The sequence below is a fragment of the Pollicipes pollicipes genome, unplaced genomic scaffold, assembly GCF_011947565.3.
Source record: "Pollicipes pollicipes isolate AB1234 unplaced genomic scaffold, Ppol_2.1 Scaffold_1600;HRSCAF=1878_pilon_pilon_pilon, whole genome shotgun sequence".
In the NCBI taxonomy this organism is placed as follows: domain Eukaryota; kingdom Metazoa; phylum Arthropoda; class Thecostraca; order Pollicipedomorpha; family Pollicipedidae; genus Pollicipes; species Pollicipes pollicipes.
In genome coordinates this window covers 17,693,863-17,716,852 of record NW_023595962.1, presented here as the reverse complement: position 1 = coordinate 17,716,852, position 22,990 = coordinate 17,693,863, and the positions used below count along the sequence as shown (strand labels likewise).

At 54.9% G+C, this 22,990-nt stretch overlaps 2 protein-coding genes across 2 annotated transcripts; one reads left to right on the top strand and one right to left on the bottom strand.

Annotated features, from left to right (window-relative positions):
- Positions 1-2,218: 2,218 nt before the first annotated feature.
- On the top strand, positions 2,219-5,647 carry LOC119102282 (tctex1 domain-containing protein 1). The gene is made up of 3 exons (XM_037225684.1): positions 2,219-2,752; positions 3,090-3,192; positions 5,066-5,647. Exons 1-3 carry the CDS (start codon positions 2,547-2,549, stop codon positions 5,210-5,212), a joined length of 456 nt encoding a protein of 151 aa, XP_037081579.1. The 5' UTR covers positions 2,219-2,546; the 3' UTR covers positions 5,213-5,647.
- LOC119102190 (alpha-2-macroglobulin-like protein 1) lies at positions 5,641-21,182 on the bottom strand (the record flags this gene model as incomplete). Its single annotated transcript, XM_037225579.1, is given in 17 exon segments — positions 5,641-6,330; positions 6,776-6,948; positions 7,891-8,083; positions 9,127-9,210; positions 10,171-10,335; positions 11,385-11,539; positions 12,064-12,196; positions 13,594-13,740; positions 15,253-15,353; positions 15,714-15,851; positions 16,395-16,548; positions 17,019-17,131; positions 17,765-17,850; positions 18,587-18,792; positions 19,947-20,090; positions 20,353-20,437; positions 20,989-21,182. Coding segments are annotated over 17 exon segments (2,304 nt in total), but the record flags the coding sequence as incomplete, so codon positions are not given.
- Between the last annotated feature and the right edge of the window lie 1,808 nt (positions 21,183-22,990).

Genomic DNA, 22,990 nt, shown 5'->3' with positions numbered 1-22,990 from the left:
AGATAGCGCTACGGATAACATGACCAAACGGAACAATGCATGGTTCATAGGCAACCATTGTCAGCACCAATAGCTGCACCAGTTGTCCCAACCACACCTGTTATACCTGTGAAGCTGTTACCGAAGCGCGAGGGTGTGCTCCTAATAGCAATATGTTGCACCCCTTCTGGCTGGGTGCTGCACCCCCCCCCCCCCGCCCCCGTCCTCTCCAAATCCTCGTCCGACGAAAACTGTTGGCAACACTCCTGGTAACTAAGTACGATAATGCTTCATCTTCGTGATTATATATATATATATATATATATATATATATATATATATATATGCATGTATGGGAAGTGAATGGGAAAGCATGAACATGTAAATAAAGTTTCCTGTTAGCCAGCTGCCTGTTTTACGAACACATGAGCGTCAGGAATGGAAGCGGCTCGAGGGGCGGCATTTGGTCGCAGCGCCCACTCCACATGCTCGCGGAAAGAAAGTGAACTTGGGAAAAGGTGAGCGAGTGACAAAGTAAAAGAGTGAGCGGAAATTTGTGGTTAGTTTCGGTTATCCTGCGAGCCGATCCGATTCTCAACTTTAAATTGGGCGACTGCATCTGCCAGTGCCCGACAAATGAAGCAGCTCTTACCTCCTCTACGCCTTTCTCATATTTGCGCATAGTGTCCTCTACCGACCCGCACAGCGACCTACGGCTGTTACCAAATATCGCATACTGAAATGGAAGGACAGATGTGCGCAGCTTTTTATTTCCCCGTGGCTTAGCCAATGTTATTGAAGTAAACGGGGAAACGGAACATTGGTCAAACACAAAAATGACGAGGTAGCGTTTGCTGGAAATATGTGGGGCTGTTGTCTGACACATAGCAAATACAGGAACCTAAGTGCCAGTTGATTGGCATGCCGCTGGTACTGAAGTACTAGCGACGATATCTGAAGTGTTGGCTTAGAATGAAGCAGTAGCATTGTCTTGAAACTCATTATCGAAGCGTGGAAAATGCCTTTTCGAACAAGTCCGAAGTATTCACCAGGAAAAACGATATCGGCCTGTTCATGTACACATCCTCCTTCCCAATTAAAGTAGCAGGGGACGGGGGACACGACATTGGGGCTACGGCAAAAGTGCTATCGACAGGAGTGGTACGAGATTAGCCACATGCGTCATTGGCTCCCTCGAGATATCTTTACAGAATCTACTTCTACGCGCCATTGCTTCTTATATAAAAAAACTTATGCGCGGCCGTAAGCGACATATCTGCTAAACGACCAAATTGATGATTGAAAATCTTCTAGCCGGCATTATTTCTGCTGCAAACGCTTTTATACATTAATTTCTTATACGTGACGTTGCTCCTACTACAAAACTAATGCGCAACATTAGTGCTACACGACAAAACGTCAGCTTCAAAAACTGACACCCGTCATTACTTCCATTGCAAAAACTTATAGTCATTACTTATACGTGAGATTATTTCTGCTGCAAAAACTCGTGCTCGAAAGAAGTACTACACGACACAAGCCTATCAAAAACTAATATTGTATGCATGCATCTTCAGTATAAGGAATGACTGTTCAAGTTTTTGCAGTAGAAGGAACAACGGATATAAGTTTTGATGTAAAAGTTTTGTCGGGTTGCAATACTGTTGCGCATAACTTTTAGAGTAGAGACAATATCGCGCATAAGCAATTGCTATATAACTCTTTGCTGTAGAAGTAGTGACAGGTTCAAGCTTTGGAAGTACAAGTTTTAACGTGCAACACTAATGTCGTGTACATGTGTTCGCAGTAGGAGAAATGTCATCGCACTGTTGGCGGTAGGAATTCTGGCTCTGCCAGTAACAACGTGGGACCGAATATGGTGGTAGTACACCTAGAGCGGTGCTGCCACATCCTCCGCTGAATGTATTCATTCTTATCTCTTTGTACGTTCTTTGCCTATTTTACCTCCCCGTTTCCCCCATTTTGTTTAAGGAAACGGAGGACAACGCGTTAGGCATGTACGTTCCGTGAGACGGTAGGCATGTGCACACCGTAAGCCGTTAGGCATGTACATAGTGTAAGACTTTAGGTATGTACAAACCTAACGTCTTACGGCCCTCTTGGCCCTATGTTATGGCGTATTATGGGGCTTCATGTATCGGGACCGATTCAGCCTTATTAGCCAGCGATGCACGTCGCGAGAAGGCCGGAAGCACCTCAGCTATCTTGGCGCGTGTCAGTCATGTTTCGTGCTTCAATTTCCAGCTGATGATTTCAGTCTATGTGCTTCATTTCCCTTCAGCCCTTCAGCCTATGTGCCGTGTTGCACGATCTTGCCTACCTACCAAGCTTACCCAGACTACTTATACAGTTTTTGTTGCGGCCCGTGCAACAGCCATTATCGCACACATATAATTGCATCAAACCGATCTTGCTTTTGAGGCTAAACGCAGATGACATATTGCCCACACTTCAAAGCTCAGGTCTCGAAACCCACGCACGACGGCAAAGTCGGCGGCCAACACAACGTCAACACAAAGTCCTGAACATCCCTTCACATCTCGGCGATGCCTCGGAGGTCTGCAAAGGACAGGGAAGACACCATAGTGGAGATCACCCACAAGCATGTGCCACGAGAGCTGGAGGACTTCCAGGTACAGAGGAGACAGCGCTTCGAGCGCTCCTACGAGATGACCATGGATCAACCGACTATTCCAGGGCCCATCGAGGCTCACATGCAGGACATACTCGACGTGCGCTTCAAAAATGAACGGTATGTCTTGTCAGATCACGCTTCCAGACATGCTGTGTTCGAATTGAGTTCCGGGGCTGGTTCGAGCTTGTTTTTGGGTTAAAAATGATGTTGCACCACATCCGGTTAATCCATGGCTCAGCGAGCAGACTCAATCAGTTCGATTCAAGTCAATCAATTCAATCAATTTTGGCCCTAATCAAGTCACGTTTTACGCGTGACCCAAGAAAATGCAACGTTGCCGTAGGACAACGCAAAACAGCGATGCATTTTGCGTTGACAGAGACGCGACATATTGGGCAACGCTGCGTTCCGTTTGTGGCCACCGATGCCTCCCATGCCATGCCTCCTGCTCCAGCTACGACCCGGAGAAGATGAAAGAGTTGGCGGCCGATGCAGCGGAGGAGATAAAAAAACATATCATTGAAGTGGCGTCCCAAAGAGTTCGAGTCGTCGTACACGTGAGTTTGCACGACTTGTCTCTTTTTGGCCATTCTTTGTTGGAATCAGAGGCAGCAGAAATGTTCTGTGGTGCTCGCGCACACCATTCCCTTCATATGTCTCCAGCGGCGTAGTTGCTGAATCTGTGCCGGCGTTGTACAGCGGGGGGGGGGGGGGGTGATTAATCGGATAATCGTCCTCTGTTGTGTTGAGGTGTGCACACCAACACAGCACGGGTGTACACACTTGTACACTTGGCGAAGGCGAGACCGTACAATCAGTCCATCCGTGATACTAATACACTGCATTAATCATATAAAACTGTGGTGCAGTCATATTTGTCACATTTTTTAGAATGAGGATCATCAGATTTGAAGGATTTTTGGCTCGTTTCGATAATTTTTCGTTAAAACTCTGACATCTGGAAATCAGGATTGAGATCTCCTTTTGCTAGTATGTGTGTGGTTACTCGAAACTCATCCAATGATTGATTGACGTGATCATTTTCTGTCCAAATAAAAAGATGACAGTGTCGCACTCAAAATGGTAGTATTGTTTCCCCATAGACTTGCGAAACGCTCATTCACATGTTAAAATAAGCATAACTGACGATGGCAATTGGGCCGCAAAACATTGGATGGTGTCGGCTGGCCGCGCGCCCCGGCGACCAAGTGCGCCGGCTGGAGCGGGGCGGGACAAACTCGTCATGGAAAGTAGGTGGAGAGTCAGCATACACCGCGTTACGCAATGTCTGCGTCGAACTTGCGCATGACGTGTGTTTATCTAACCTAGGCCTCGTATTGTATGGTTGCTTAGCCTTTCTCGCAAGATTAGTTGAACAACGTGAGATTTCAAGGCTAGAAAATGCTAACCGCCGGCTATAAGGTGTCGTGGTTTCTGGCAACCTCACATTCCTCACACCTTCCAGGGTGCAGTGGTCATGTTGCCAGCACAGCTGGGCAGTTTGTCTTAAGGTGAAGCGGGATTAGGAATCTCAAGAAAAGTATTACTTGCGGGGTGTGGTCGCGCTCGTCTCGCCACGCTGGAGCGGACGCGACAGCGGCATGCGGGCCGTCTCGCCGCGCTGGAGCGGACTCGACAGCGGCATGCGGGCCGTCTCGCCGCGCTGGAGCGGACGCGCCGGCGTCATGCGGGCCGTCTCGCCACACTGGAGCGGACGCGACAGCGGCATGCAGGCCGTCTCGCCGCGCTGGAGCGGACGTGCCGGCGTCATGCGGGCCGCCTCGCCACACTGGAACGGACGCGACAGCGGCATGCAGGCCGTCTCGCCGCGCTGGAGCGGACGCGCCGGCGTCATGCGGGCCGTCTCGCCACACTGGAACGGACTCGACAGCGGCATGCGGGCCGTCTCGCCGTGCTGGAGCAGGCGCGCCGGCGGCATGTGGGCCGTCTCGCCACACTGGGGCGATTCTAATTGATTCCCAATGACCCTCATTCTATAAAATATAGGCTCCCGGTATTTTCGGCGCGATCAGTTCATCAGACAAGCCTTTGGCATGAGAGGATCTGCGTTTTTCAAATGACAGTACGAAAGCTGGAGAGAGGGGGCTTTTGAGCGCTTCGACTGCGCGGTCATACAGCAAGGCTAGGGCGGACCTCCCGCTGTAGCTAGAGCAAGACCACTTGTGGGGGCGCCCCCTACAGTGCTGAGTGCGTGGTTCAGTGCTCTGAACCATCCGGCCTCCAGAAGGTATGCGTCGTAGAGCATAAGGCAGAAGCAGCAAGCAGTGCTTGACGATGCACTCAGCTGCTGAGGCTGTGTGACGACGCCTGCCTCTCACACTGACAGAAGAGCGGACGCTGCGGAGAATCAAACCTCTGATTTCCCAGATGTGCAGCCTAACTACTACGCTACTGGTACCCTCTCGACAGGTGATGACAGGCGAGGCTACAGGACAGGCGGTGCGGGCCATCACCCGCTGTCTCTGGGACCCGGAGAAGGACCGTTCCATGCGCGCCGTCGTCGAGAATCAGGAGCTGTTCGCGGTAGCGTCGGCGTTCGCGCTGTACTACGAGTGAGGCGCCGGCGGCAGCCCGCTGGCTGTCGGTGCTCTGCCGGACTTCTTGGTCCATTTAGGGGAATCAGGCGTAGGGTGCTTCATGTTACCTACGCCCTAAATAAATCTCGAACGGAACCTGGATAGCAATAGTCGACCATTAGATGTGTGAGTGATATACGAAATGGCCTTCTGTGCTGGATTTCTGGTTCCGTGGCGACTCGCTTTGCCGTTCTGCAAAGCATACCGCGTTATTTGCTGGCGCGATTGCGTCGTACCATGCACGTGGAAAACAGTGACTGGGAATGGGAGGGAGATAGACTTAAAAAGCACAAAGGCAGAAAGAGGTGGCAATGAAGGAGTGGCACTCAGACGCTGTTCAGCTTCACACGCTCAATGGTAGCCTGTCCTTGCCACATCATCGCGAAATAAACCACCGGAGACAATGGCGAAAGCATCCGGCGTGTATTGAACAAAATGCCAACAGCTGGCCCAGGCCACTCCGTAGTTTCCGCACATGAAGTCTTCACCAGCTGAAGGCCAGTGGGACAAGCATCCGAATGCCCCTGTGGTGCGGGCATGCTACTTCAACCCACACCGGCAAATGCACGCAAAAACACTGCTTTACAGCGAGCAGAGGCACCACCGAAACCTCTTGTTCCGTAAAGGATGCGCACACTCTGTGTCGGGTTCGGTGGTTTCAGCAGCCTGCGCGGGCTTAAGCGGTTGGCAACAGTCGTCACTTAAAATGAATTACAATATTGAACGTGCGTCGTGCAAGCAGGTCCAAGATTTCGCGGATCCTGCATTGAGTGGACCCAGTAACGGGCCCCAACATCGGCGGCACGCACTCAACCATGCCAGCAGCCGCTTCCGAACGTATTTTCAACACGGCTACAGCACAAAAGCGCCGATCTAACTCTCCGCGAATGTCCGTGTCCCGTTAAAACGCCCCCCCCCCCCACCTCCACCCCCACTCCCCTCCCCAGTGAGCGTGCCGTTCAGACGACCAGCTCCTGGTGCTAGACCGCATGGGTCTCAGGGGGCGGGGCGTGATGTGACGGTCTCCGTGGCGTCTTCTCGTGGAGCAGGCCCGAACTGGGCGGCCTAGGCGACGGCTGGGGCAGTCAGCTCGTACTCCTGAGAACGCAGGCAGAGAGGTGGTCCGAGCCCGGCCCATGCTGAGGACGCTGCGCGCTTCTGCAGACGACGCGCAGTACCGGCAGAGCGCCAGGCGTTTTGTGAAGATTGAGCGCCGAGGTGTGGCATGACTAAAACTTCATCCCTCGGCATAGAGTAAAGTTCACCGCCACTTGGCATGAAGGCAACGTCGTCTATTCGCGCGCAGACCTTGGACGATAAGCAAAATAGCCAAGTTACGGCAAGTTAGAGTGCAGATATGGGACTCTGGTCCTGACGAAGCCATTAAAGAAAAGTAACTGTCACTCGTCGAGCTGGTTATCAAAACGTTGCGGACCTCATAACGCACATAACGCCTAATTCCCAAGCCGTCAATTTTCACGCCGTTTGGAGCTTTGTAAAGTGGGGACACAAAATCCCGTCTACCAGACTCGACTCGGCTTACAATGATGTTCCGCTCCTTGGGCCGGTAGAAGTCGTAGACCTTGACCACAGATGGCTTGAGCTCCTTGACCTCTGTCTCCTGGATTATACGGAATTCGAGGCATGTCTTGTCCTCTGTCACCGTGCCCAGCGTAAAGGTCACCTTGCCGTCCTTCGAGTCGTACTTGCGCACACCTGGCCGCATCAGAGAGGCAGTGACAGTGGATGAGTCGGTGTGGCGATGTGGGGATATGGCGGTGTGGCGATGGGCGATGGACGATGTGACGATGTGACGATGTGTCGATGGGCGATGTGGCGATGTGGCGATTGGCGATGTGGTGTAGGTATTGAGGGCTACATTTCGGCGCGCTTTGCTGCACCTTTCACAGGGGCAATATGAATCAGAATGGACATTACCTTTATTGCCACCGTGGAACGTACGGCAAGATGCGCCAAAATATGGGTATTTGGCACAAGGCCACACGGGCATATTTTTATACAAACAGAATAACAGTGTACCGGTGTTAGAGACATAATGCTGCATTCGCAACTTTAATTCAAAATAGCTTACAACGAATTGAGTGAATTCAGTTTGGCGGCAAAAGAACCCAAGTCATTTCAAGATTCAGTTTTTGAAGCTCAGCCTTCTCGGAGTTAAGGGTAAAGAACACCCAATACTTCCGGTCGCACTAAACCAAACTTTACCGATCTGTAACCGGCTGATTTGGGCTGTGCCGTACATCACGCCAGGCCGTGTACTGGCTGGGAAACTGTTCCCGGTCAGTTTGTCTATAAAAATGGATGTGATGAATGATAGTCTTGGCGGATTTGAAAAACACGTAACCTACGCGTCCTTACGAGTGAGAAGAGGAAATCGATATGGTCGCAAAATCGCGCAAAGCAATTGACAGCTTTGATCTTCGGTGCCACACAAATAACGTGTGTTGCAGCGTTCAAATCACCGGTCGGCCAAAAGCAATTCCAGCACACGACTCTGCTCTACCACGCGGGCGCTTTACCAAATGCCATTGCAGACACTTCACGAAGCTGGAAAAAACGGACAGCAGCGTGTTTCAACAGCATGCGATCAAATGCTCCCAATATATCCGCCCCAGCTGTACTGCCATTATCACGCACCCTTCTGCTGACGGAGACTGCGTAGGGTGCTGTCGACCGGGATGTAGCCAGAGGGCATCTCGACCTCCAGGATCACACGATCAGCGCCGCCGGTGTCGCGAAGGAAGCTGGTGCACACCTCGATCTGCTGGGAGGCGCCGGAGCGGCCGCGAGCCTTCGTGGCCACGCCCAGCGAGAAGGCCGGGTCCGGTACCTGGAGGCAACGATCAGGGTCATGGTCAGGGTCAGGGCGGGGTCACAGTCGGGATCAGTGCCAGTGGAGAGGAGTGACATATAGAAGCCAGAGGGGCATCCCAGGGCGGGGTGGCGGCGCTGGAGAACCAAGGCGAGCCGGGGCCAGAGCGCTTCAGACAGACAATGATTTAAGATTCGGTTATTTGGGTGGCTGTGTAGTCGATATCGTTTCACGTTTTACACTTCTGGCTTGTGGTTCACTGCTCTATGATCTTCCTCTTGCTTAATATCGGCCAATAAGCATCGCGTCAGGTGGCAGACATCCCAGCTAACGCCGCACGGGCTCGGGCTCGAAAAATGGGCAGGACAGGTCAGAGGTCTGAGTTCGGGGTCAAAGGGCAGCGTATCAGCACCAAGGAATTGTAGGCGGAGGTTGCTTGAGAACCAGGATCCTGGTAGCGTACATTTCTGTTTGCATTGTGGGCACCCGACTGATTGATTTTAGAACGCCGGAGACGAACTCAAGGACCTGACCACGACAAGGAGAATGGAGAGGGGAAGCTGGAAAAGTGGCGGGAGGGGAGGGGAGGGGACACGCAGCGGTCGATGCGGCAGAGATCAGGTGAGGACACTGTGGAGCGCCAGGGAAAGGGAGATGCAAAGCCCGGGTTACTACAGGGTGAGAGATGCTGCAAACAAGGCTACTGTGGGCCTTCGGGACGGAAAGGTAAGATGGCAGGAGGGAGCGGTTCCCAGGGCGTGAAACGACACGTCCGGCATAGCCCACGCAAGGTGTATGGAAAGGTCAGAGCCGGCGTTACAGTTGAAATGAAGGAAATGGAGTTGGAGGCAGCACAGAGTTCGGTACTATCATCCAAACCTCCCTTGCTATCAGGATGCAAGGAGATGTCTGATTTGGATTTCGTGGGGAGCGGAGAGGGGGAGGAAGGAGGGGGCAGAAAGAGGTCAGTCCTCAGACCCGATCTGGCGCCCGTCCTTCGCCGTTCCCACGCCTCCCACCGCTCCGGAGCGACACAGTGCGCGTGCGCAACGGTACTGCACCTGGAAAGTGCTGCTGTACTTGAAGTTGGTTTGGATCACCACGCAGCCGGGAGGGCTGACCTCGAACTTCACGGTCGCCGGCAGCTGCGGCAGGGCACATGGAAACATGTTAGACCGTGACGACAGGGCGGTATGGACAGCAGTGACGGCAGAGGGTCTGGACAGCGGTGACGACAGGGCGGGCTGGACAGCGGTGACGGCAGGGCGGTCTAGGCAGCGGGGACGACAGGGGACTGAGCAGCGGTGAAGGCAGGGGGAATGGACGGCGGTGACGGCAGAGCGGTCTGGACAGCGGTGACGGCAGGGCGGTCTGAACAGCGGTGATGGCAGGGCGGACTGGACAGCGGTGACGACAGGGCGGTCTGGACAGCGGTGACGGCAGGGCGGACTGGACAGCGGTGACGACAGGGTGGTCTGGACAGCGGTGACAGCAGGGCGGTCTGGACAGCGGCTGACTGCGACATGCAGCTGTTGTGGTTTACTATGCCTCGTAGCAGACAGCTGGCAGTGTCGTGGTACGGACGCCACAGAGACCATTCGCTGACAAACACCACTCATTGTCGAGCCGACGATGCCTTCGCACGTGCTGCCTTTATATCAATAGGCGCTGGCTGGACGAAGGTATGAAGTAAAAATCGCGACGTGTTATGAGAACATTCCATGTTTCAAGCCAGGACTCACGGCCCCGAATTTAGACCAGAACCAGGTTGCAGCCACGCATCGGGAGCCCTCCAACACCAAGGATAATGCTGTCAGGCGACAGGCATGCTCATGGCATATCCCAACGGATGCTTGGTGCCGGTCCCTAACCCGTGCCGTCCAGAATATCAGAGGTAAGGGATTTTCAGCAAAACCGTTAAAAACGCAGAACAAACAAGAATAAATGTACTTCTTGTTCGTAACAAGCCCCATGTGATTCAAGAGATTCCAGACCGATGTGGCGCAGCGTCAAGCCTCTGACCACGCCCAGAACGCCCGCCGGATGACGCCGCGTCCCCGTCCCGGGCGGGCGGCGAGCTGGCGCCGGACCGGGAGCGGCCGTACCGTCAAACCGGGGATCTTCCGCTGCTGGAACAGCAGACGGTTGGAGGCGTCGGCGGTCAGCTGGACGGGCGCGCCGCCGGCCGTGACCTCCACCGCCGTCGTCAGGTCAGAGGCGAACGTGCGAGCGGCGAACTCGGTCAGAGCGTGCACGGCCACGATCGTGTCCTGGAGGTGCGCCACAGCGGCCGTGTCAGAAGCGGGATCTGGCGCCAAGATCAAACAACACCGGGGATCTGGCACCAAGGTCAAACAACACCGGGGATATGGCGCTAAGGTCAAACAACACCGCATCGTGGCCGACTTCGCCCGCTTGGCTGTTTGCCACGGCTCGACGCCATTCACTGCGTACGAAAGACGCCGATGACGTCACTTAAATGCTGCCCCATGTGGCATATATTTCGCTGGAGGTTTGGGAGGGTGGGTTACGTTACCGCGCGCAAGAATGGCGACGGATACAGCAGTCAGTTCTACAATGGCAACGGATACAGCAGTCAGTTCTACAATGGCGACGGATCCAGCAGTCAGTTCTACAATGACTCCTCGAGTGCCGTTGAGCTACCAACGAACGTTCCGATGGTGGGCTGTCATTTATTATGATGATTAGTCTGTCGGTAGCGACTCGGTATCCAGCAGGGCGCATATGTATTGCTCCGCAGCACAAAGCAACTGTACTTTGAAACAATGTGCAGTTGTGGGTCATCACCAGGTATTAGCGGATTAGTCCGTCGATAGTTGGTGACTGCCGTGATATCAACCACCGGTGGCCGTGATATCGACCGCCGGTGGCCGTGATATCGACCACCGTTGGCCGTGATATCGGTCACCGGTGGCCGTGAAATCGACCACCGGTAGACGTTTGTCGCAGGTCGGCGCACAGGTGGCACCATTGCCCGTCACGGGGCTCCGGCCGTTCCAGTGAAGGTGTGGGATACGTTCGGTGGTGACATCTCACACACGCCTCACCCAGCGTACTTGCCACATCTTCATGCTTACCAAACATCGGTAGATTCAAAAATCGTGACGTCATTAATGCCCTACGATGCGTGACCAGGCGCGATCAACATCAGCCACGCAACACTGGCCGTGCTTAGAAAGCATGTCTCGGCGCAGTACAGAGCGTCAGTGGTGTTCTTCCGAAGACAGCAGGTGGCGAGTCATGTTCTGGGCCAGACAGCTGGGGACGAAGCCTGCGCAGCCAGCCCACTGCTGCTTACCTGAGTGGTGATAAAGCCTCCCCGGCTGTTGCGCTGCTGGTTGATCCAGCGCACGGCACGGGCTGCCTCCTCCAGGTAGCCCTTGCCAGAGATGTGCAGCAGCGAGAGCACCATGTAGGCCGTCATCTCCACATCCACAGCGCGGCTGCCGCCCACTGCCCAGCGGGGAGAGGGCCGTGTGTCAGACGGCTGACATCCGTCAGAGCCAACAGTCTGGGTTGACAATGGTCCAAAGGACGTGCCGTTGAGAGCAGATGACAGGCGATGCGCGGGAAGACAGGACATGAGGCTTTGGATGCAGAAGAAGACAGGATAGGGGACCATGGATTCAGAATAAGACAGGACAGGAGACCATCGATACAGGAGAAGATAGGACAGGAGGTTATCGATGCAAGAGAAGACGGGACAAAAGGCCATCGATGCAAGAAAAGACAGACCAGGAGGTCATCGATGCAAGAGAAGACAGGACAGGAGGTCATCGCGCTAGACACCAGTGTTATTGTCATGTTATCGGTTATCGTTAGCTAGTTATCAGAAGTTATCGATGCCCACTGGCCGATACAGAGCGGAGCAGCCTCGTCGTGTCGCAACCAACCAGAGCCGCAGACAGCGGGGAGAACACGGCGACAAACAGCGCCTGGCAGGGCGTGCTCCAGCGCGCGCCGGCGTCGGAACTCACAGATGGTGCTGCGGTCTCCCTCCCAGTAAAGGACATCGTCTCCCTCGCGTTTGGCCCGGTCCATCAGCTTGGCGACCAGGCGCTCGCCCTTGACGTCCTGGCCCATCTTCAGGTATGTATGGGCCATCAGGATCTGAAACAGCGGACACCGGGAGATGACACGGCATGACATCACGGGCGTTTGGAGTAGACACCACGGGCTGCAGAGGCTGGTGCTTAAATATCCGGAGCGGACATTCACTCGAGCTACAGGTGCGGATATCCGGAGCGGACATTCACTCGAGCTACAGGTGCGGATATCAGGGGAGGTGCGGATATGCGGAGCGGACATTCACTCGAGCTACAGGTGCAGATATCCGGAGCGGAGAAGAACATAGTGGACTGGGTGTCAGCAGCAAGCAACGAATGCCACGGACTGACACCAGGCGCTGATGCAGCAATGTTGCAAAATTATACCAGGAGGCGATACATCTCACATCCTAAGGTGACAACTGACAACTGGCCTACTGAAAATACCGAGAAAACTGAAAGTCAATCATTTTTTTCTGTCATTCGTGAATCAGAGCTAGCGGCATCAGCGTATGTGACGCGGTCAGACGCCGTTGACGTCACGCCAGCGAGGAGGGCCTCGAGCGACGCACCTTGCAATTCTGACGTCAAAGTCAACGCAACGCATCACCTGTATTCTTCCAGCTGCTATCATGACTAACATGGCACAGACTGCGCGGCGTTCCTCTCGCTGGCTATAAACGCCAGCGCTGTGCTGATGTGATCGCTGCATTGGCCGGCTGGTGGAAGCTCTACTGGTTGGTTACGTCCTAATCACCGACTTTTGCTGATACGGATCGATGCCTCGCGAGCTGGCCTTCCTTCAAATAATCTACCACCAGAAGGCTTTATACTGACTGTCATTGGACGGCACCCAGCTCTCAGCGTTTCCGCTGAGCGGCTTGGTGCTGGCTGCGCGATGGAGTTCCGGGCAGCTGGCCCTAGCCCAGCGTCCGGCTGCGGTCCTGCGTCCTGGCACAGTCGGCCCTAGCCCAGCGTCCAGCTGCGGTCCTGTGTCCTGGCACAGTCGGCCCTAGCTCAGCGTCCAGCTGCGGTCCTGCGTCCTGGCACAGCTGGCAGTAGCCCGGCTGTATCCCGGCATAGCTCGCCCTAGCCCAGCTTCCAGCTGCGGTCCTGCGTCCTGGCACAGCTGGCAGTAGCCCAGCTGTGTCCTGGCATAGCTCCCCCCAAGCTCAGCTGTGTCCCGATACAGCTGGCCCTTGCCCAGCTGTATCCCTGCACAGCTGACCATAGCCCAGCTGCGTCCTGGCACACCTGGTTCTAGCCCAGCTGTGTCCTGGCACTGCCGGCGCTAGCCCAGCTGTGTCCTGGCTGGCGGACTCCCTACCAACTGTCGAATCTTCCTCACAGAATCCAGGCGCTACAGTACCGACTAACTGACTCTGGAGCCCGAGACGAGTCTCCCAGCGTCCCCCACAAGCTTTGCCGCGCTGCCGCCCACTGCGTCGTCACAGCACTGACCTCGGAGTAGAGGGTCTTGTTGGGGAGCAGCAGGCCGTCTTCCAGGCAGGCGAAGCCGCCGGCCAGCTGGTCAGAGGTGGCCACGTCCTTCAGCGCCAGCATGACGAACGCCGTCAGCGCCGCCTCGCCGCCCCGCTCCGTCCCGCCCTGTCAGCGATATGGGACAATGTCAGAGGTCACAGTCAGAGGTCAGGGCAAGAGGTCAGGTTCGGGACCAAGGTCGGGGTCAGGATCTAGGTCGAGGGTCAGAGGTCAGTGTCAGGATCAGGCCCCGGATTATTGGCCACTGGGGCACACGGTAAGATGTTTGCCTTGTGTGAAGGGGTGGAGAGTGATGATTAGTGGTCAGAGGGGCAAACTGTGGCTCAGAGCCCTTGTGTGAAGGGGTGGAGAGAGTGATGATTAGTGGTCAGAGGGGCAAACTGTGGCTCAGAGCCCTTGTGTGAAGGGGTGGAGAGAGTGATGATTAGTGGTCAGAGGGGTAAACTGCGGCTCAGAGCCCTTGTGTGAAGGGGTGGAGAGAGTGATGATTAGTGGTCAGAGGGGTAAACTGCGGCTCAGAGCCCTTGTGTGAAGGGGTGGAGAGAGTGATGATTAGTGGTCAGAGGGTTTGCCTTGTGTGAAGGGGTGGAGAGAGTGATGATTAGTGGTCAGAGGGGCAAACTGTGGCTCAGAGCCCTTGTGTGAAGGGGTGGAGAGAGTGATGATGAGTGGTCAGAGGGGCAAACTGTGGCTCAGAGCCCTTGTGTGAAGGGGTGGAGAGAGTGATGATTAGTGGTCAGAGGGGTAAACTGCGGCTCAGAGCCCTTGTGTGAAGGGGTGGAGAGTGATGATTAGTGGTCAGAGGGGTAAACTGTGGCTCAGAGCCCTTGTGTGAAGGGGTGGAGAGAGTGATGATTAGTGGTCAGAGGGGCAAACTGTGGCTCAGAGCCCTTGTGTGAAGGGGTGGAGAGAGTGATGATTAGTGGTCAGAGGGGCAAACTGTGGCTCAGAGCCCTTGTGTGAAGGGGTGGAGAGAGTGATGATTAGTGGTCAGAGGGGCAAACTGTGGCTCAGAGCCCTTGTGTGAAGGGGTGGAGAGAGTGATGATTAGTGGTCAGAGGGGCAAACTGTGGCTCAGAGCCCGTCTGCCAGGGGAGAATCAGCACCAATGCAGTACGCTGTGATAGGTTCCCCGTAATATGGAGGGATGTGGGTCAAGACCAGCGGCCACTAAAGCCCACTGTAAACGCGTCACCAGCCGGGGGTGTGAGTTGGGACGAAGGTCTGTCGTTGGTGGCGTACAGTTTACGAGATGCCCTCTGTGGGAGGATGGGCGGTTTCAGGACCAGCAGTTCCTGGAGTTCACTGTCAAACGTCCTTATTACTTGGCAAATAACGATTAATATTGGCACACTGAATGAATTGCAAACATGAACAAATTAAGCATCACGACTTTAAGAGCCGGAGCAGTAAGAATATATAACGACAGCCTTCCAGCCTCTGGCCGATGATGATGGTTCTGCTCTCTCGCTAGGCGTGAGCGTAGAGTCTGCCCGGCAGGCGCAGTGGCGGCCGCACCAACCCTTCTAAATCGGCGTCGTGTTGTCATGTTCCCGCCCGCCCGCGTACCCGCCTGCGCTGGCGCACAGCCGCGCCCAGCCACACCGGCCTCCTCACCTTCAGCTCCTTGTGGATGAGGTCTCCTACACGAGGGAAGCAGCCGTTGGGCAGCTGGCGCTCCAGTATCCACGACACGCTCTGCTCCGTGACTGTCGGGTCTGAGGACGGGGGGGGGGGGAGGGTCAGAGCAGGGCGCGTGACGACGTTCTGTCAGTGACGGAGCTGCTGCCGAGCATGTTAAGCACTGGCATAATCAGCAGCAAACTCACGTGCTACGTACTAACCCGCCTATGCCGACTCGCAACATATGCACTATCTTTTTGTCTCCTTATTTGGCTTCAAGAGGCTTATCACTTGCGTGATATCATGAGCACTTTGGTTGCTCTTTTTTTTTCTTCTTACCACTTCATCATTGCATAATACTACACAAAATAGCACGCATTTGTTGTCTGCGCATGACCCCCACTTGGTTGTGTCATGTCCGCTCTTCGTCTTCGCCACCCCCACCGGACACTTACCGATGTCGATGAACTTGGCTGCCTCGGTGAACGCCCTCACGACGAAGGCGGTGAGCCAAAGCGAGCCCTCGGGGTCCTCGGCGCCGTACGAGGAGAACGAGCCATCGGCGCGGCGGTAGCGTAGCTCGCGCTGCACGCCTGCCGGTCCGCACGGTCCGGTCAGCGCTCGGCCCTCACAGCGTCAGCAGGGGGGGGGGGGGGGGGCGGAGGTGCGACAACGACCAGGTGTTCATGCCCTTGACCTTAGGCACAACGACATCACGTGACATGTGTCGAGATAAGTGAAGCACTCGGCAGGCGGAACGTGTCTGCGGCTTTTAAAATAGCATGGGCTGTTCATGTCTCTCCAAGCCTCATGCGGTAGCATGGGCGTCAGAAGAGAATGCAATGACCGTCACTCATCTCTAAATCCGTGGCTGATCACTTCTCATCTCGAGGCCCCACACTCACCGCTCGCATTTTGAGATCTCCATCTCATCGCCTTTCATCTTGAGGTCCCACTCTCACCGTTTCCCATCTCGAGATCCCACCTCACCGCTTTTCATCTTGCGGTCCACAGCTCGTCATCTCGAGGTCCCCCACAACGTTGCTCATCTCGAGCTACCCCTCGACGCTGCTCACCTCGAGGCCACGGACCGGCCGCACCTCATGTCGAGGCCGCTCCCCATCCCGATAGCTCACCGCTCAGCATGTTGTGGTTGGTCTGGCGGCGCTCGCGCTCGGTGAGCAGGCCAACCTTCTCCAGGTACGCCCGCGCGTAGATGTTGGGTACGAACGTCACCATGTTGGGCTCACCGCCGCCGGTCGGCGAGTCGATCAGCCCACTTTGCAGGTTCTGTCCGGGCACAAGTCGAACTTAGAGGTCGGCAGGTCAGACAGGTCAGACAAGGGTTACTGAAGGTCACGCAAGAAGAGAGAGTGAAGACCAGACTGAGTGCTGGAGGGCTCACACACAGTGTGTTTAAGCAAGAGACGAAGGATAAGACATGCCAGCCGGGGGACCCCAAGGCTAAACAGTTCGGAGAGCTGAGATAAGGTAATATTAGACGCAACAGATCAGACAGGCCTTGTTTGGAAACAAAGAGGAGGATGAGACACTTCCGACAGCGCAGCACAGAGTGCACAGCGAAAATGATTGCCAACAACAAACCAGACGCTCACAAAAGAAGTGACAGCCCATATTTAGACAGACTACATCATATTTACTTAATACTATCATAATATTAACGCCGATGATTTCCGAGACATCTCAGCAGAACAGCGTCAGCAGTGGGCGGCCGCCCGCTCGGCGGCGTCGCTGCTCACCTTAAAGGTGGGACTCAGCAGATCGCCCGCCACGGAGAAGAAGGCCCTCTCAGAGTCCGCCACCAGGCCGTCACGCACCGGCAGCTCCACCGTCTCCACGTGCTGGTTGTCATCTGTCGGGCACCACCAGCGTCAGCTTAAAGGCTCGGTATCGTCGCCACGGACGGAACCAGGACAAGCAATTGAGGAGCGCTCATCACTCGAAGGGGGGGGGGGGGGGGTTGAGGGCCTCAATGCGCCGACAAAATAAGCTTTTAACGAAGACGTGTGCGCTGTTCTAGACCGGTCCGGCACCGAATTCAACACAGGAGACAACACAGAAGCCAACACAGGAGCCAAGACAGGTGTCAACACAAGAGCCAGCACAGGAGCCAACACAGGCGCCAACACAGGAAGCAACACAAGTCAGCAAACACCGATCCCATACAACTGCACATACCAAATCTAGGCAGGTGTAAGCTTAAGGGATTTTTATGGGAAAGAGGCACAAGAAGGGACACAAAAAGGACACAAAAGGGGCCAGAAAACAGCCATAGATTTAAAAATCATAGCAGTGCTGCCCAGCCCCAACTCAAAATGGGCTTTATCCGAAGGTGAACGTGCCAACACACCAGAGTAACTTATGTCATCCAGTCACCAAGCAACACTCTTAGAACAGCCCCAGATTTGGCGCAGTCACGAACTCCAAATGGCAAGGGTTGGGGGGGGAGGGGGGGAGGGGGGAGCGAGCGGAAGCCGGCACTCACCCTTGTCGAGGCAGATGAAGCGAGAGAACGTCTCCTCCTGCGCGAAGCCCTCCGGCTTGATGACGATCGGGCGGATAACCGTGTCACTGACGGCACGGGAGAGCAGGTGAGCACGGCGGGATCATGGTGCACGGGACCAAAGTGCGTCACCCGAGAAGCATGACAAACTATGAAACTTGAGGAGGAGGAGGAGGGAGGAGGGAGGAGGAGGAGGAGGAGGAGAGGAGGAGGATGGAGGAGGAGGAGGAGGAGGAGGAGGAGGAGGAGGGGAGGAGGAGGAGGAGGAGGAAGGAGAGGAGGAGTAGGAGGGGGAGGAGATAGAGGAGGAGAGAGAGAGAGAGAGAGAAGGATAGAGAGAGAGAGAGAGAGAGAGAGAAGAGAGAGAGAGAGAGAGAGAGAGAGAGAAGAGAGAGAGAGAGAGAGAGAGAGAGAGAGAGAGAGAGAGAGAGAGAGAGAGAGAGAGAGAGAGAGAGAAATATGTCTGGAGAAAGGAAGGTAAAGAGATAGGGCGGAAGGAGAACAAGAGATACGGAGGAAGGAATGGTGGGAGGAAGGAAAAAATGCAGGGAGGAAGGAAAGAATGCAGGGAGGAAAACAGAAAGGCTGAGGGGAAAGAATGGAAAAAATACATGGAAACATGCACACAGTTTTGCTGATCAGTCAGGTCACTTGATTACCGATTTTCGCCACTGAAAATACAATACAAACCTTTGAAGCGGCTTATATCGGATATTTAAGATATACTCCCAAAGTCCGCTCGGGGCCTTGGGAGGCGTGCTACGGGACTGCTACGGAACTGCTCGACTACTGGCTAGTCCTCACCTCCCCGGCGTCACCGCGTTGGCCTCCTCGCAGTTGCCATCCTTGGCCCTGGCAGAGACGGTGATGTTGACGTCTCCCAACGCAGAGAAGGTCAGAGGGAAATGCCTGACCTCAGTCAGGCCCGGGCCGACGCAGAGGTCGAAGCCGGCCGCTGCCTCGCCGTCAGCGAGGGCATACTGCTCCGACTCGGCCAGCTCGAGGTACACCTGGGCACGGCGGGCAGGTCAGGCCCAGGCCACGCCTCTAGAGCTGGACAAGCGATGCCGGAGAAGTGGTGGGTTATCGATGTCGTCGCCGTTGTTGCCGTTGCCGTTGTTGCCGTTCCTGCTCAGCTCGCTGTTCACCGTGTGCGGCCGGCTACGTACCAGCCCTCACGTCTCTCCACTTCACGTCACGTCACGTTTCATCACGTCACGTACCTCACGTGACATGACAGGGACATGAACAATGAAATCGTCCATTCGCCCACCTCAAGGTTCTGGCAGGGGCATGTGTGCAGAGGTGCAATGTGTGCAGAGGTGCAAGGTGTGCAGAGGTGCAATGGAACCGTTCAGGGATCCAGGCCCTAAGTACGCCGGACAAGGGGGAGGGGGGGCAATGCCGCTATGGGCCAGGTCTATGCATGCTCGGACGCGTGTGGGAAATAGCATGGGAACAAGCGACCTCGACCAGCTCAAGGTTCTCAACTCCGGGGCAAGCTCCACCCCAACCTGCGGACTTGCCGGGCGGCTGGCACTCGGGGAGTTCATATACACATCAAGTATGGTGCGAGGTCACGGAGCACCATTCCTATAGATGCACGGTCCCACAACAGCCTCATATCTCATCAAGTATGATTTGAAGCCACGGAACACTATTCCTATGGATGTGCGGTCCCACAGCAACCTCGCTGAGTCAGCTGTCAGGCGTCAGCTCATTCATGACAGAACATACGGTCCTTTTGTCATGACCACCGTCAGTTGCTCGCCTATTCTTGATTAACGGATATATTGCACTTCGCTAATTTTGCCTGAATGCACACAAATCTGTCATGGCCCATCTGTCATGGCCCACAAATCTATCTGTCTGTCATACACACAAATCTGTCTGTCTGTCATACACACAAATCTGTCATCTGTTGCCAACTCCAGCCGTTTCCATCTTCGATTCCAATATTTGCTTGCACCCGGCGTCTGCGCGCAACACAGTGCCGAGGGACACCCACGAGCGAGACCAGCAACGACCGGCCCTCCGGACCGGCACCCACCGACCCAGCAACGGCCGGCGCTCCGGGCCGGCACCCACCGACCCAGCAACGGCCGGCGCTCCGGGCCGGCACCCACCGACCCAGCAATGGCCGGCACTCCGGACCGGCACCCACCGACAGGCTGGAGTCGAGGAAGTTGAAGACGGTGGCTGACATGTTGAGCACCTCTCCGCGCTTCAGTGAGTAGGGAAGCGACACCTCGGTGAAGAAGGGCTTGACAGTGGTGATGCTGGTCTTGTTTGAGAGGCCGAAGCCGTCCTGCAGGCGGGGTACCTCGATGTTACTCTACGACAACATGACCAAGTGCCTCGACAAACCGAGTGCGTCAGACAAATGCACGCACTTGATGGTGACACCTGACACACGGTGCGTGGTATTGCGACGTGCGTTTAAATAGCAGTCCGGCGCCGTCAGCAGCCCGGTGCAATCTGGTGGTGCTGAGGCTGCGCACCACGGCCCGGGCAACTGATGCACCACCAGCACCAATGCGCACCACATCCGCAGCGCAGGAGAAGCGCACCTGAGCGTTGGTGCAGACGGCGGAGCCGACCCACGAGGTGATGGTGTCGGGCATCTCCTCGGTCAGCGTCACCACGCCCTCGGCACTGCCGGACAACAGCAGACATGTACGCCTCGGCGTGCAACACGTGCGTGTTGCGATGCGAGTCGTGCGTCTTGTGTACCCTATCCAACGCAATCCACTATCCACATTTGCGCGTGGCATAATGTTACAGCTTTGCCGTACATATTCTGGCATGGTGTCCTCAGCATCTACTGGAGCCGCCCCTTCAGTCCAGTGTTCCGATACTGGTCGATCAGTCCCAGAACCCCGGCCCCTTCAGCGTCACCATCCAGCACTCTCTCATCCAGCCAATCAAGGCCCTGAACCCTGGCCCCCTTCAGCACCACCATCCAGCACTCCCCCGTCCGACCAATCAAGTCCCTGAACTCCGGCCCCCTCCAGCGCCACCATCCCGCATTATCCCATCCAGCCAATCAGGGCTGTACTACCCCTACACCCCATATCACTATCATTACCATCACACTACCACTACCTGGCCTCCGCGCCACCTACTCCTCAGGCCCTCCTCCCCCCCCCCCCCCCCCCAACGAAAACCCCTCCAATGCCTGCAGAGTCGCCACACGGACTACTCACTTGAGCGTCTCGATACTGAAGAGGAAGACTTCGAGGAAGGAGTCGCGGATCTGGTCCTCCTGTGGCGCCGGGGGTGTCGACCCCCTAGCCCCCCCATCGATAGCGAGGTCGGCGTCCTCCAGCACAGGCGGCCCGGCGGCCAGGAACGCCTGCTGCGGAGGGCCGCCGAGGTTCGCGAACGACGAGGTGGTCGTCTGACGGGGAGGAGCCGAGTTAGCTGGGGCGCATGCACGGACCACGCCAAAACGGAGCATGAACGGAGCAGCGCTACACCGTTCATTAACACACGCGCCCGGGAGGCCCCTCCCTCTGCCTGATCTCAGGAACTATGGGAGCTAAAGACACCAAATTCACAGGGTGTGTTGTCTGGTACGTGGCCTCGCTTAGGTCAAAGTTTGAGATTCCTAAGTCGTCAAATCCTGGCCAAATAATGTCGAGCACGGTCAAACGTCAGGCTGGTCTCTCAAGTGCTCCAGAACCTAGATATATAGTCTTAACATAAGGTTACATGCTCATTTAATGTCAGTGACCTTGTTTGACCTTTCGAAGGTCATGGTTACCAAAATCATACCGGCCAGCTTCGAGTTTTGCATTTGAATAAGCTACAAAGATTGCGCTAGGCAGTATGCTCCTAATGCAAAATGTTGATTGGTGCTATTTTAGGTCATTGACCTGTTCTGACCTTGAAGAAGTTTATGAAAGATGTACACTGCAGTTCCTGTTATCAGTAAATTCAAAATGAGCACCAGAAAACTACTCCACACAGCAAGCCCTAGCGTAATAAGGCAGGGTCGGTTTTGACCTTGGTCTGGGCCTTATACCCGACTCTAGGTCAATGCAATTTGTTCATTCAATTGTTGTGTTACCCGAAAAACCATCTCAGAGACGTATGGCTTCATCTAATACTCCGGTGTTGCATCAGATTGAACGATTCCCTAGAAATTGATTTCGCTGAATCCATGGCCTGACTTTGACCCGCCGTCGGTCGGCGACCTTACAAGATATATCTAAATGTTTCATATCAAACGTTCCGCTAGTCAATTGTATACAGCTATGCACAATTTGGTGCGGCTACGCCGCTCCGTTCAAAAACCATTTCGAGATCCCCTTAGGGGGGGGGGCAAATTGACCCCCACCCGAGCGCGGATTAAGATTCCCGAGGCGCACAGAAAGGTGGGAGCGGCCTGATGAGCACATGAGACAGAACGCAGAGCTGAACCGGCCGCAGGGACGGAAATACACCGAAGATGAAAACCAAAGGACACACTTAGATACGCACGCCAAGAGTTCTTCAACACAACGAAGTTCAGGATCGACTAATAGGCAAGGAAGCTGCCACATCAATAAAAAGATTCACAATAGCATTAGACCAACCACAGACAAAAGGGACGGGAAAAGAGGAAACGCGCAAGCAAGCATGACAAGGCATCACACAAACACTGTTTGGCCACCGCTGTATGAAGAGGCGAGTCATCGATTATGAAACAGCAGCCCATGAAAATTATACTTGTCGGGGTCTAACAATGCAGAGTAAAAGATCACTTAGCATCAATGCTTTTTCCCGATTGCTAAAAAACGACGAAACTTGGATTGAGTGCGACGTGCCGTACACAGGCATGAGATAAATACACTTCGCTGAGGGGCACCATCCCTTCCATGATGTATACAGAGAGGAGAGAGAGAGAGAGAGAGAGAGAGAGAGAGAGAGAGAGAGAGAGAGAGAGAGAAGAGAGAGAGAGAGATAGAGAGAGAGAGAGAGAGAGAGACAGAGAGAGAGATAGAGAGAGAGAGAAGAGAAGAGAGAGAGAGAGAGAGAGAGAGGAGAGAGAGAGAGGAGAGAGAGAGAAGAGAGAGAGAGAGAGAGAGAGGAGAGAGGAGCGAGAGAGAAGAGAGAGAGAAGAGAGAGCGAGAGAGAAGAGACGAGAGAGAAGATAGAGAGAGAGAGAGAGAGAGAGAGAGAGAGAGAGAGAGAGAGAGAGAGAGAGAGAGAGAGAGAGAGAGA

Excerpts from the sequence above, each read along its gene's own strand:
- LOC119102282 (XM_037225684.1), top strand. The coding sequence starts at position 2,547 with ATGCCTCGGAGGTCTGCAAAGGACAGGGAAGACACCATAGTGGAGATC. Across the intron at positions 2,753-3,089 it reads GTGCGCTTCAAAAATGAACG|CTACGACCCGGAGAAGATGA; the intron begins GTATGTCTTGTC and ends CTCCTGCTCCAG. Across the intron at positions 3,193-5,065 it reads GAGTTCGAGTCGTCGTACAC|GTGATGACAGGCGAGGCTAC; the intron begins GTGAGTTTGCAC and ends CCCTCTCGACAG.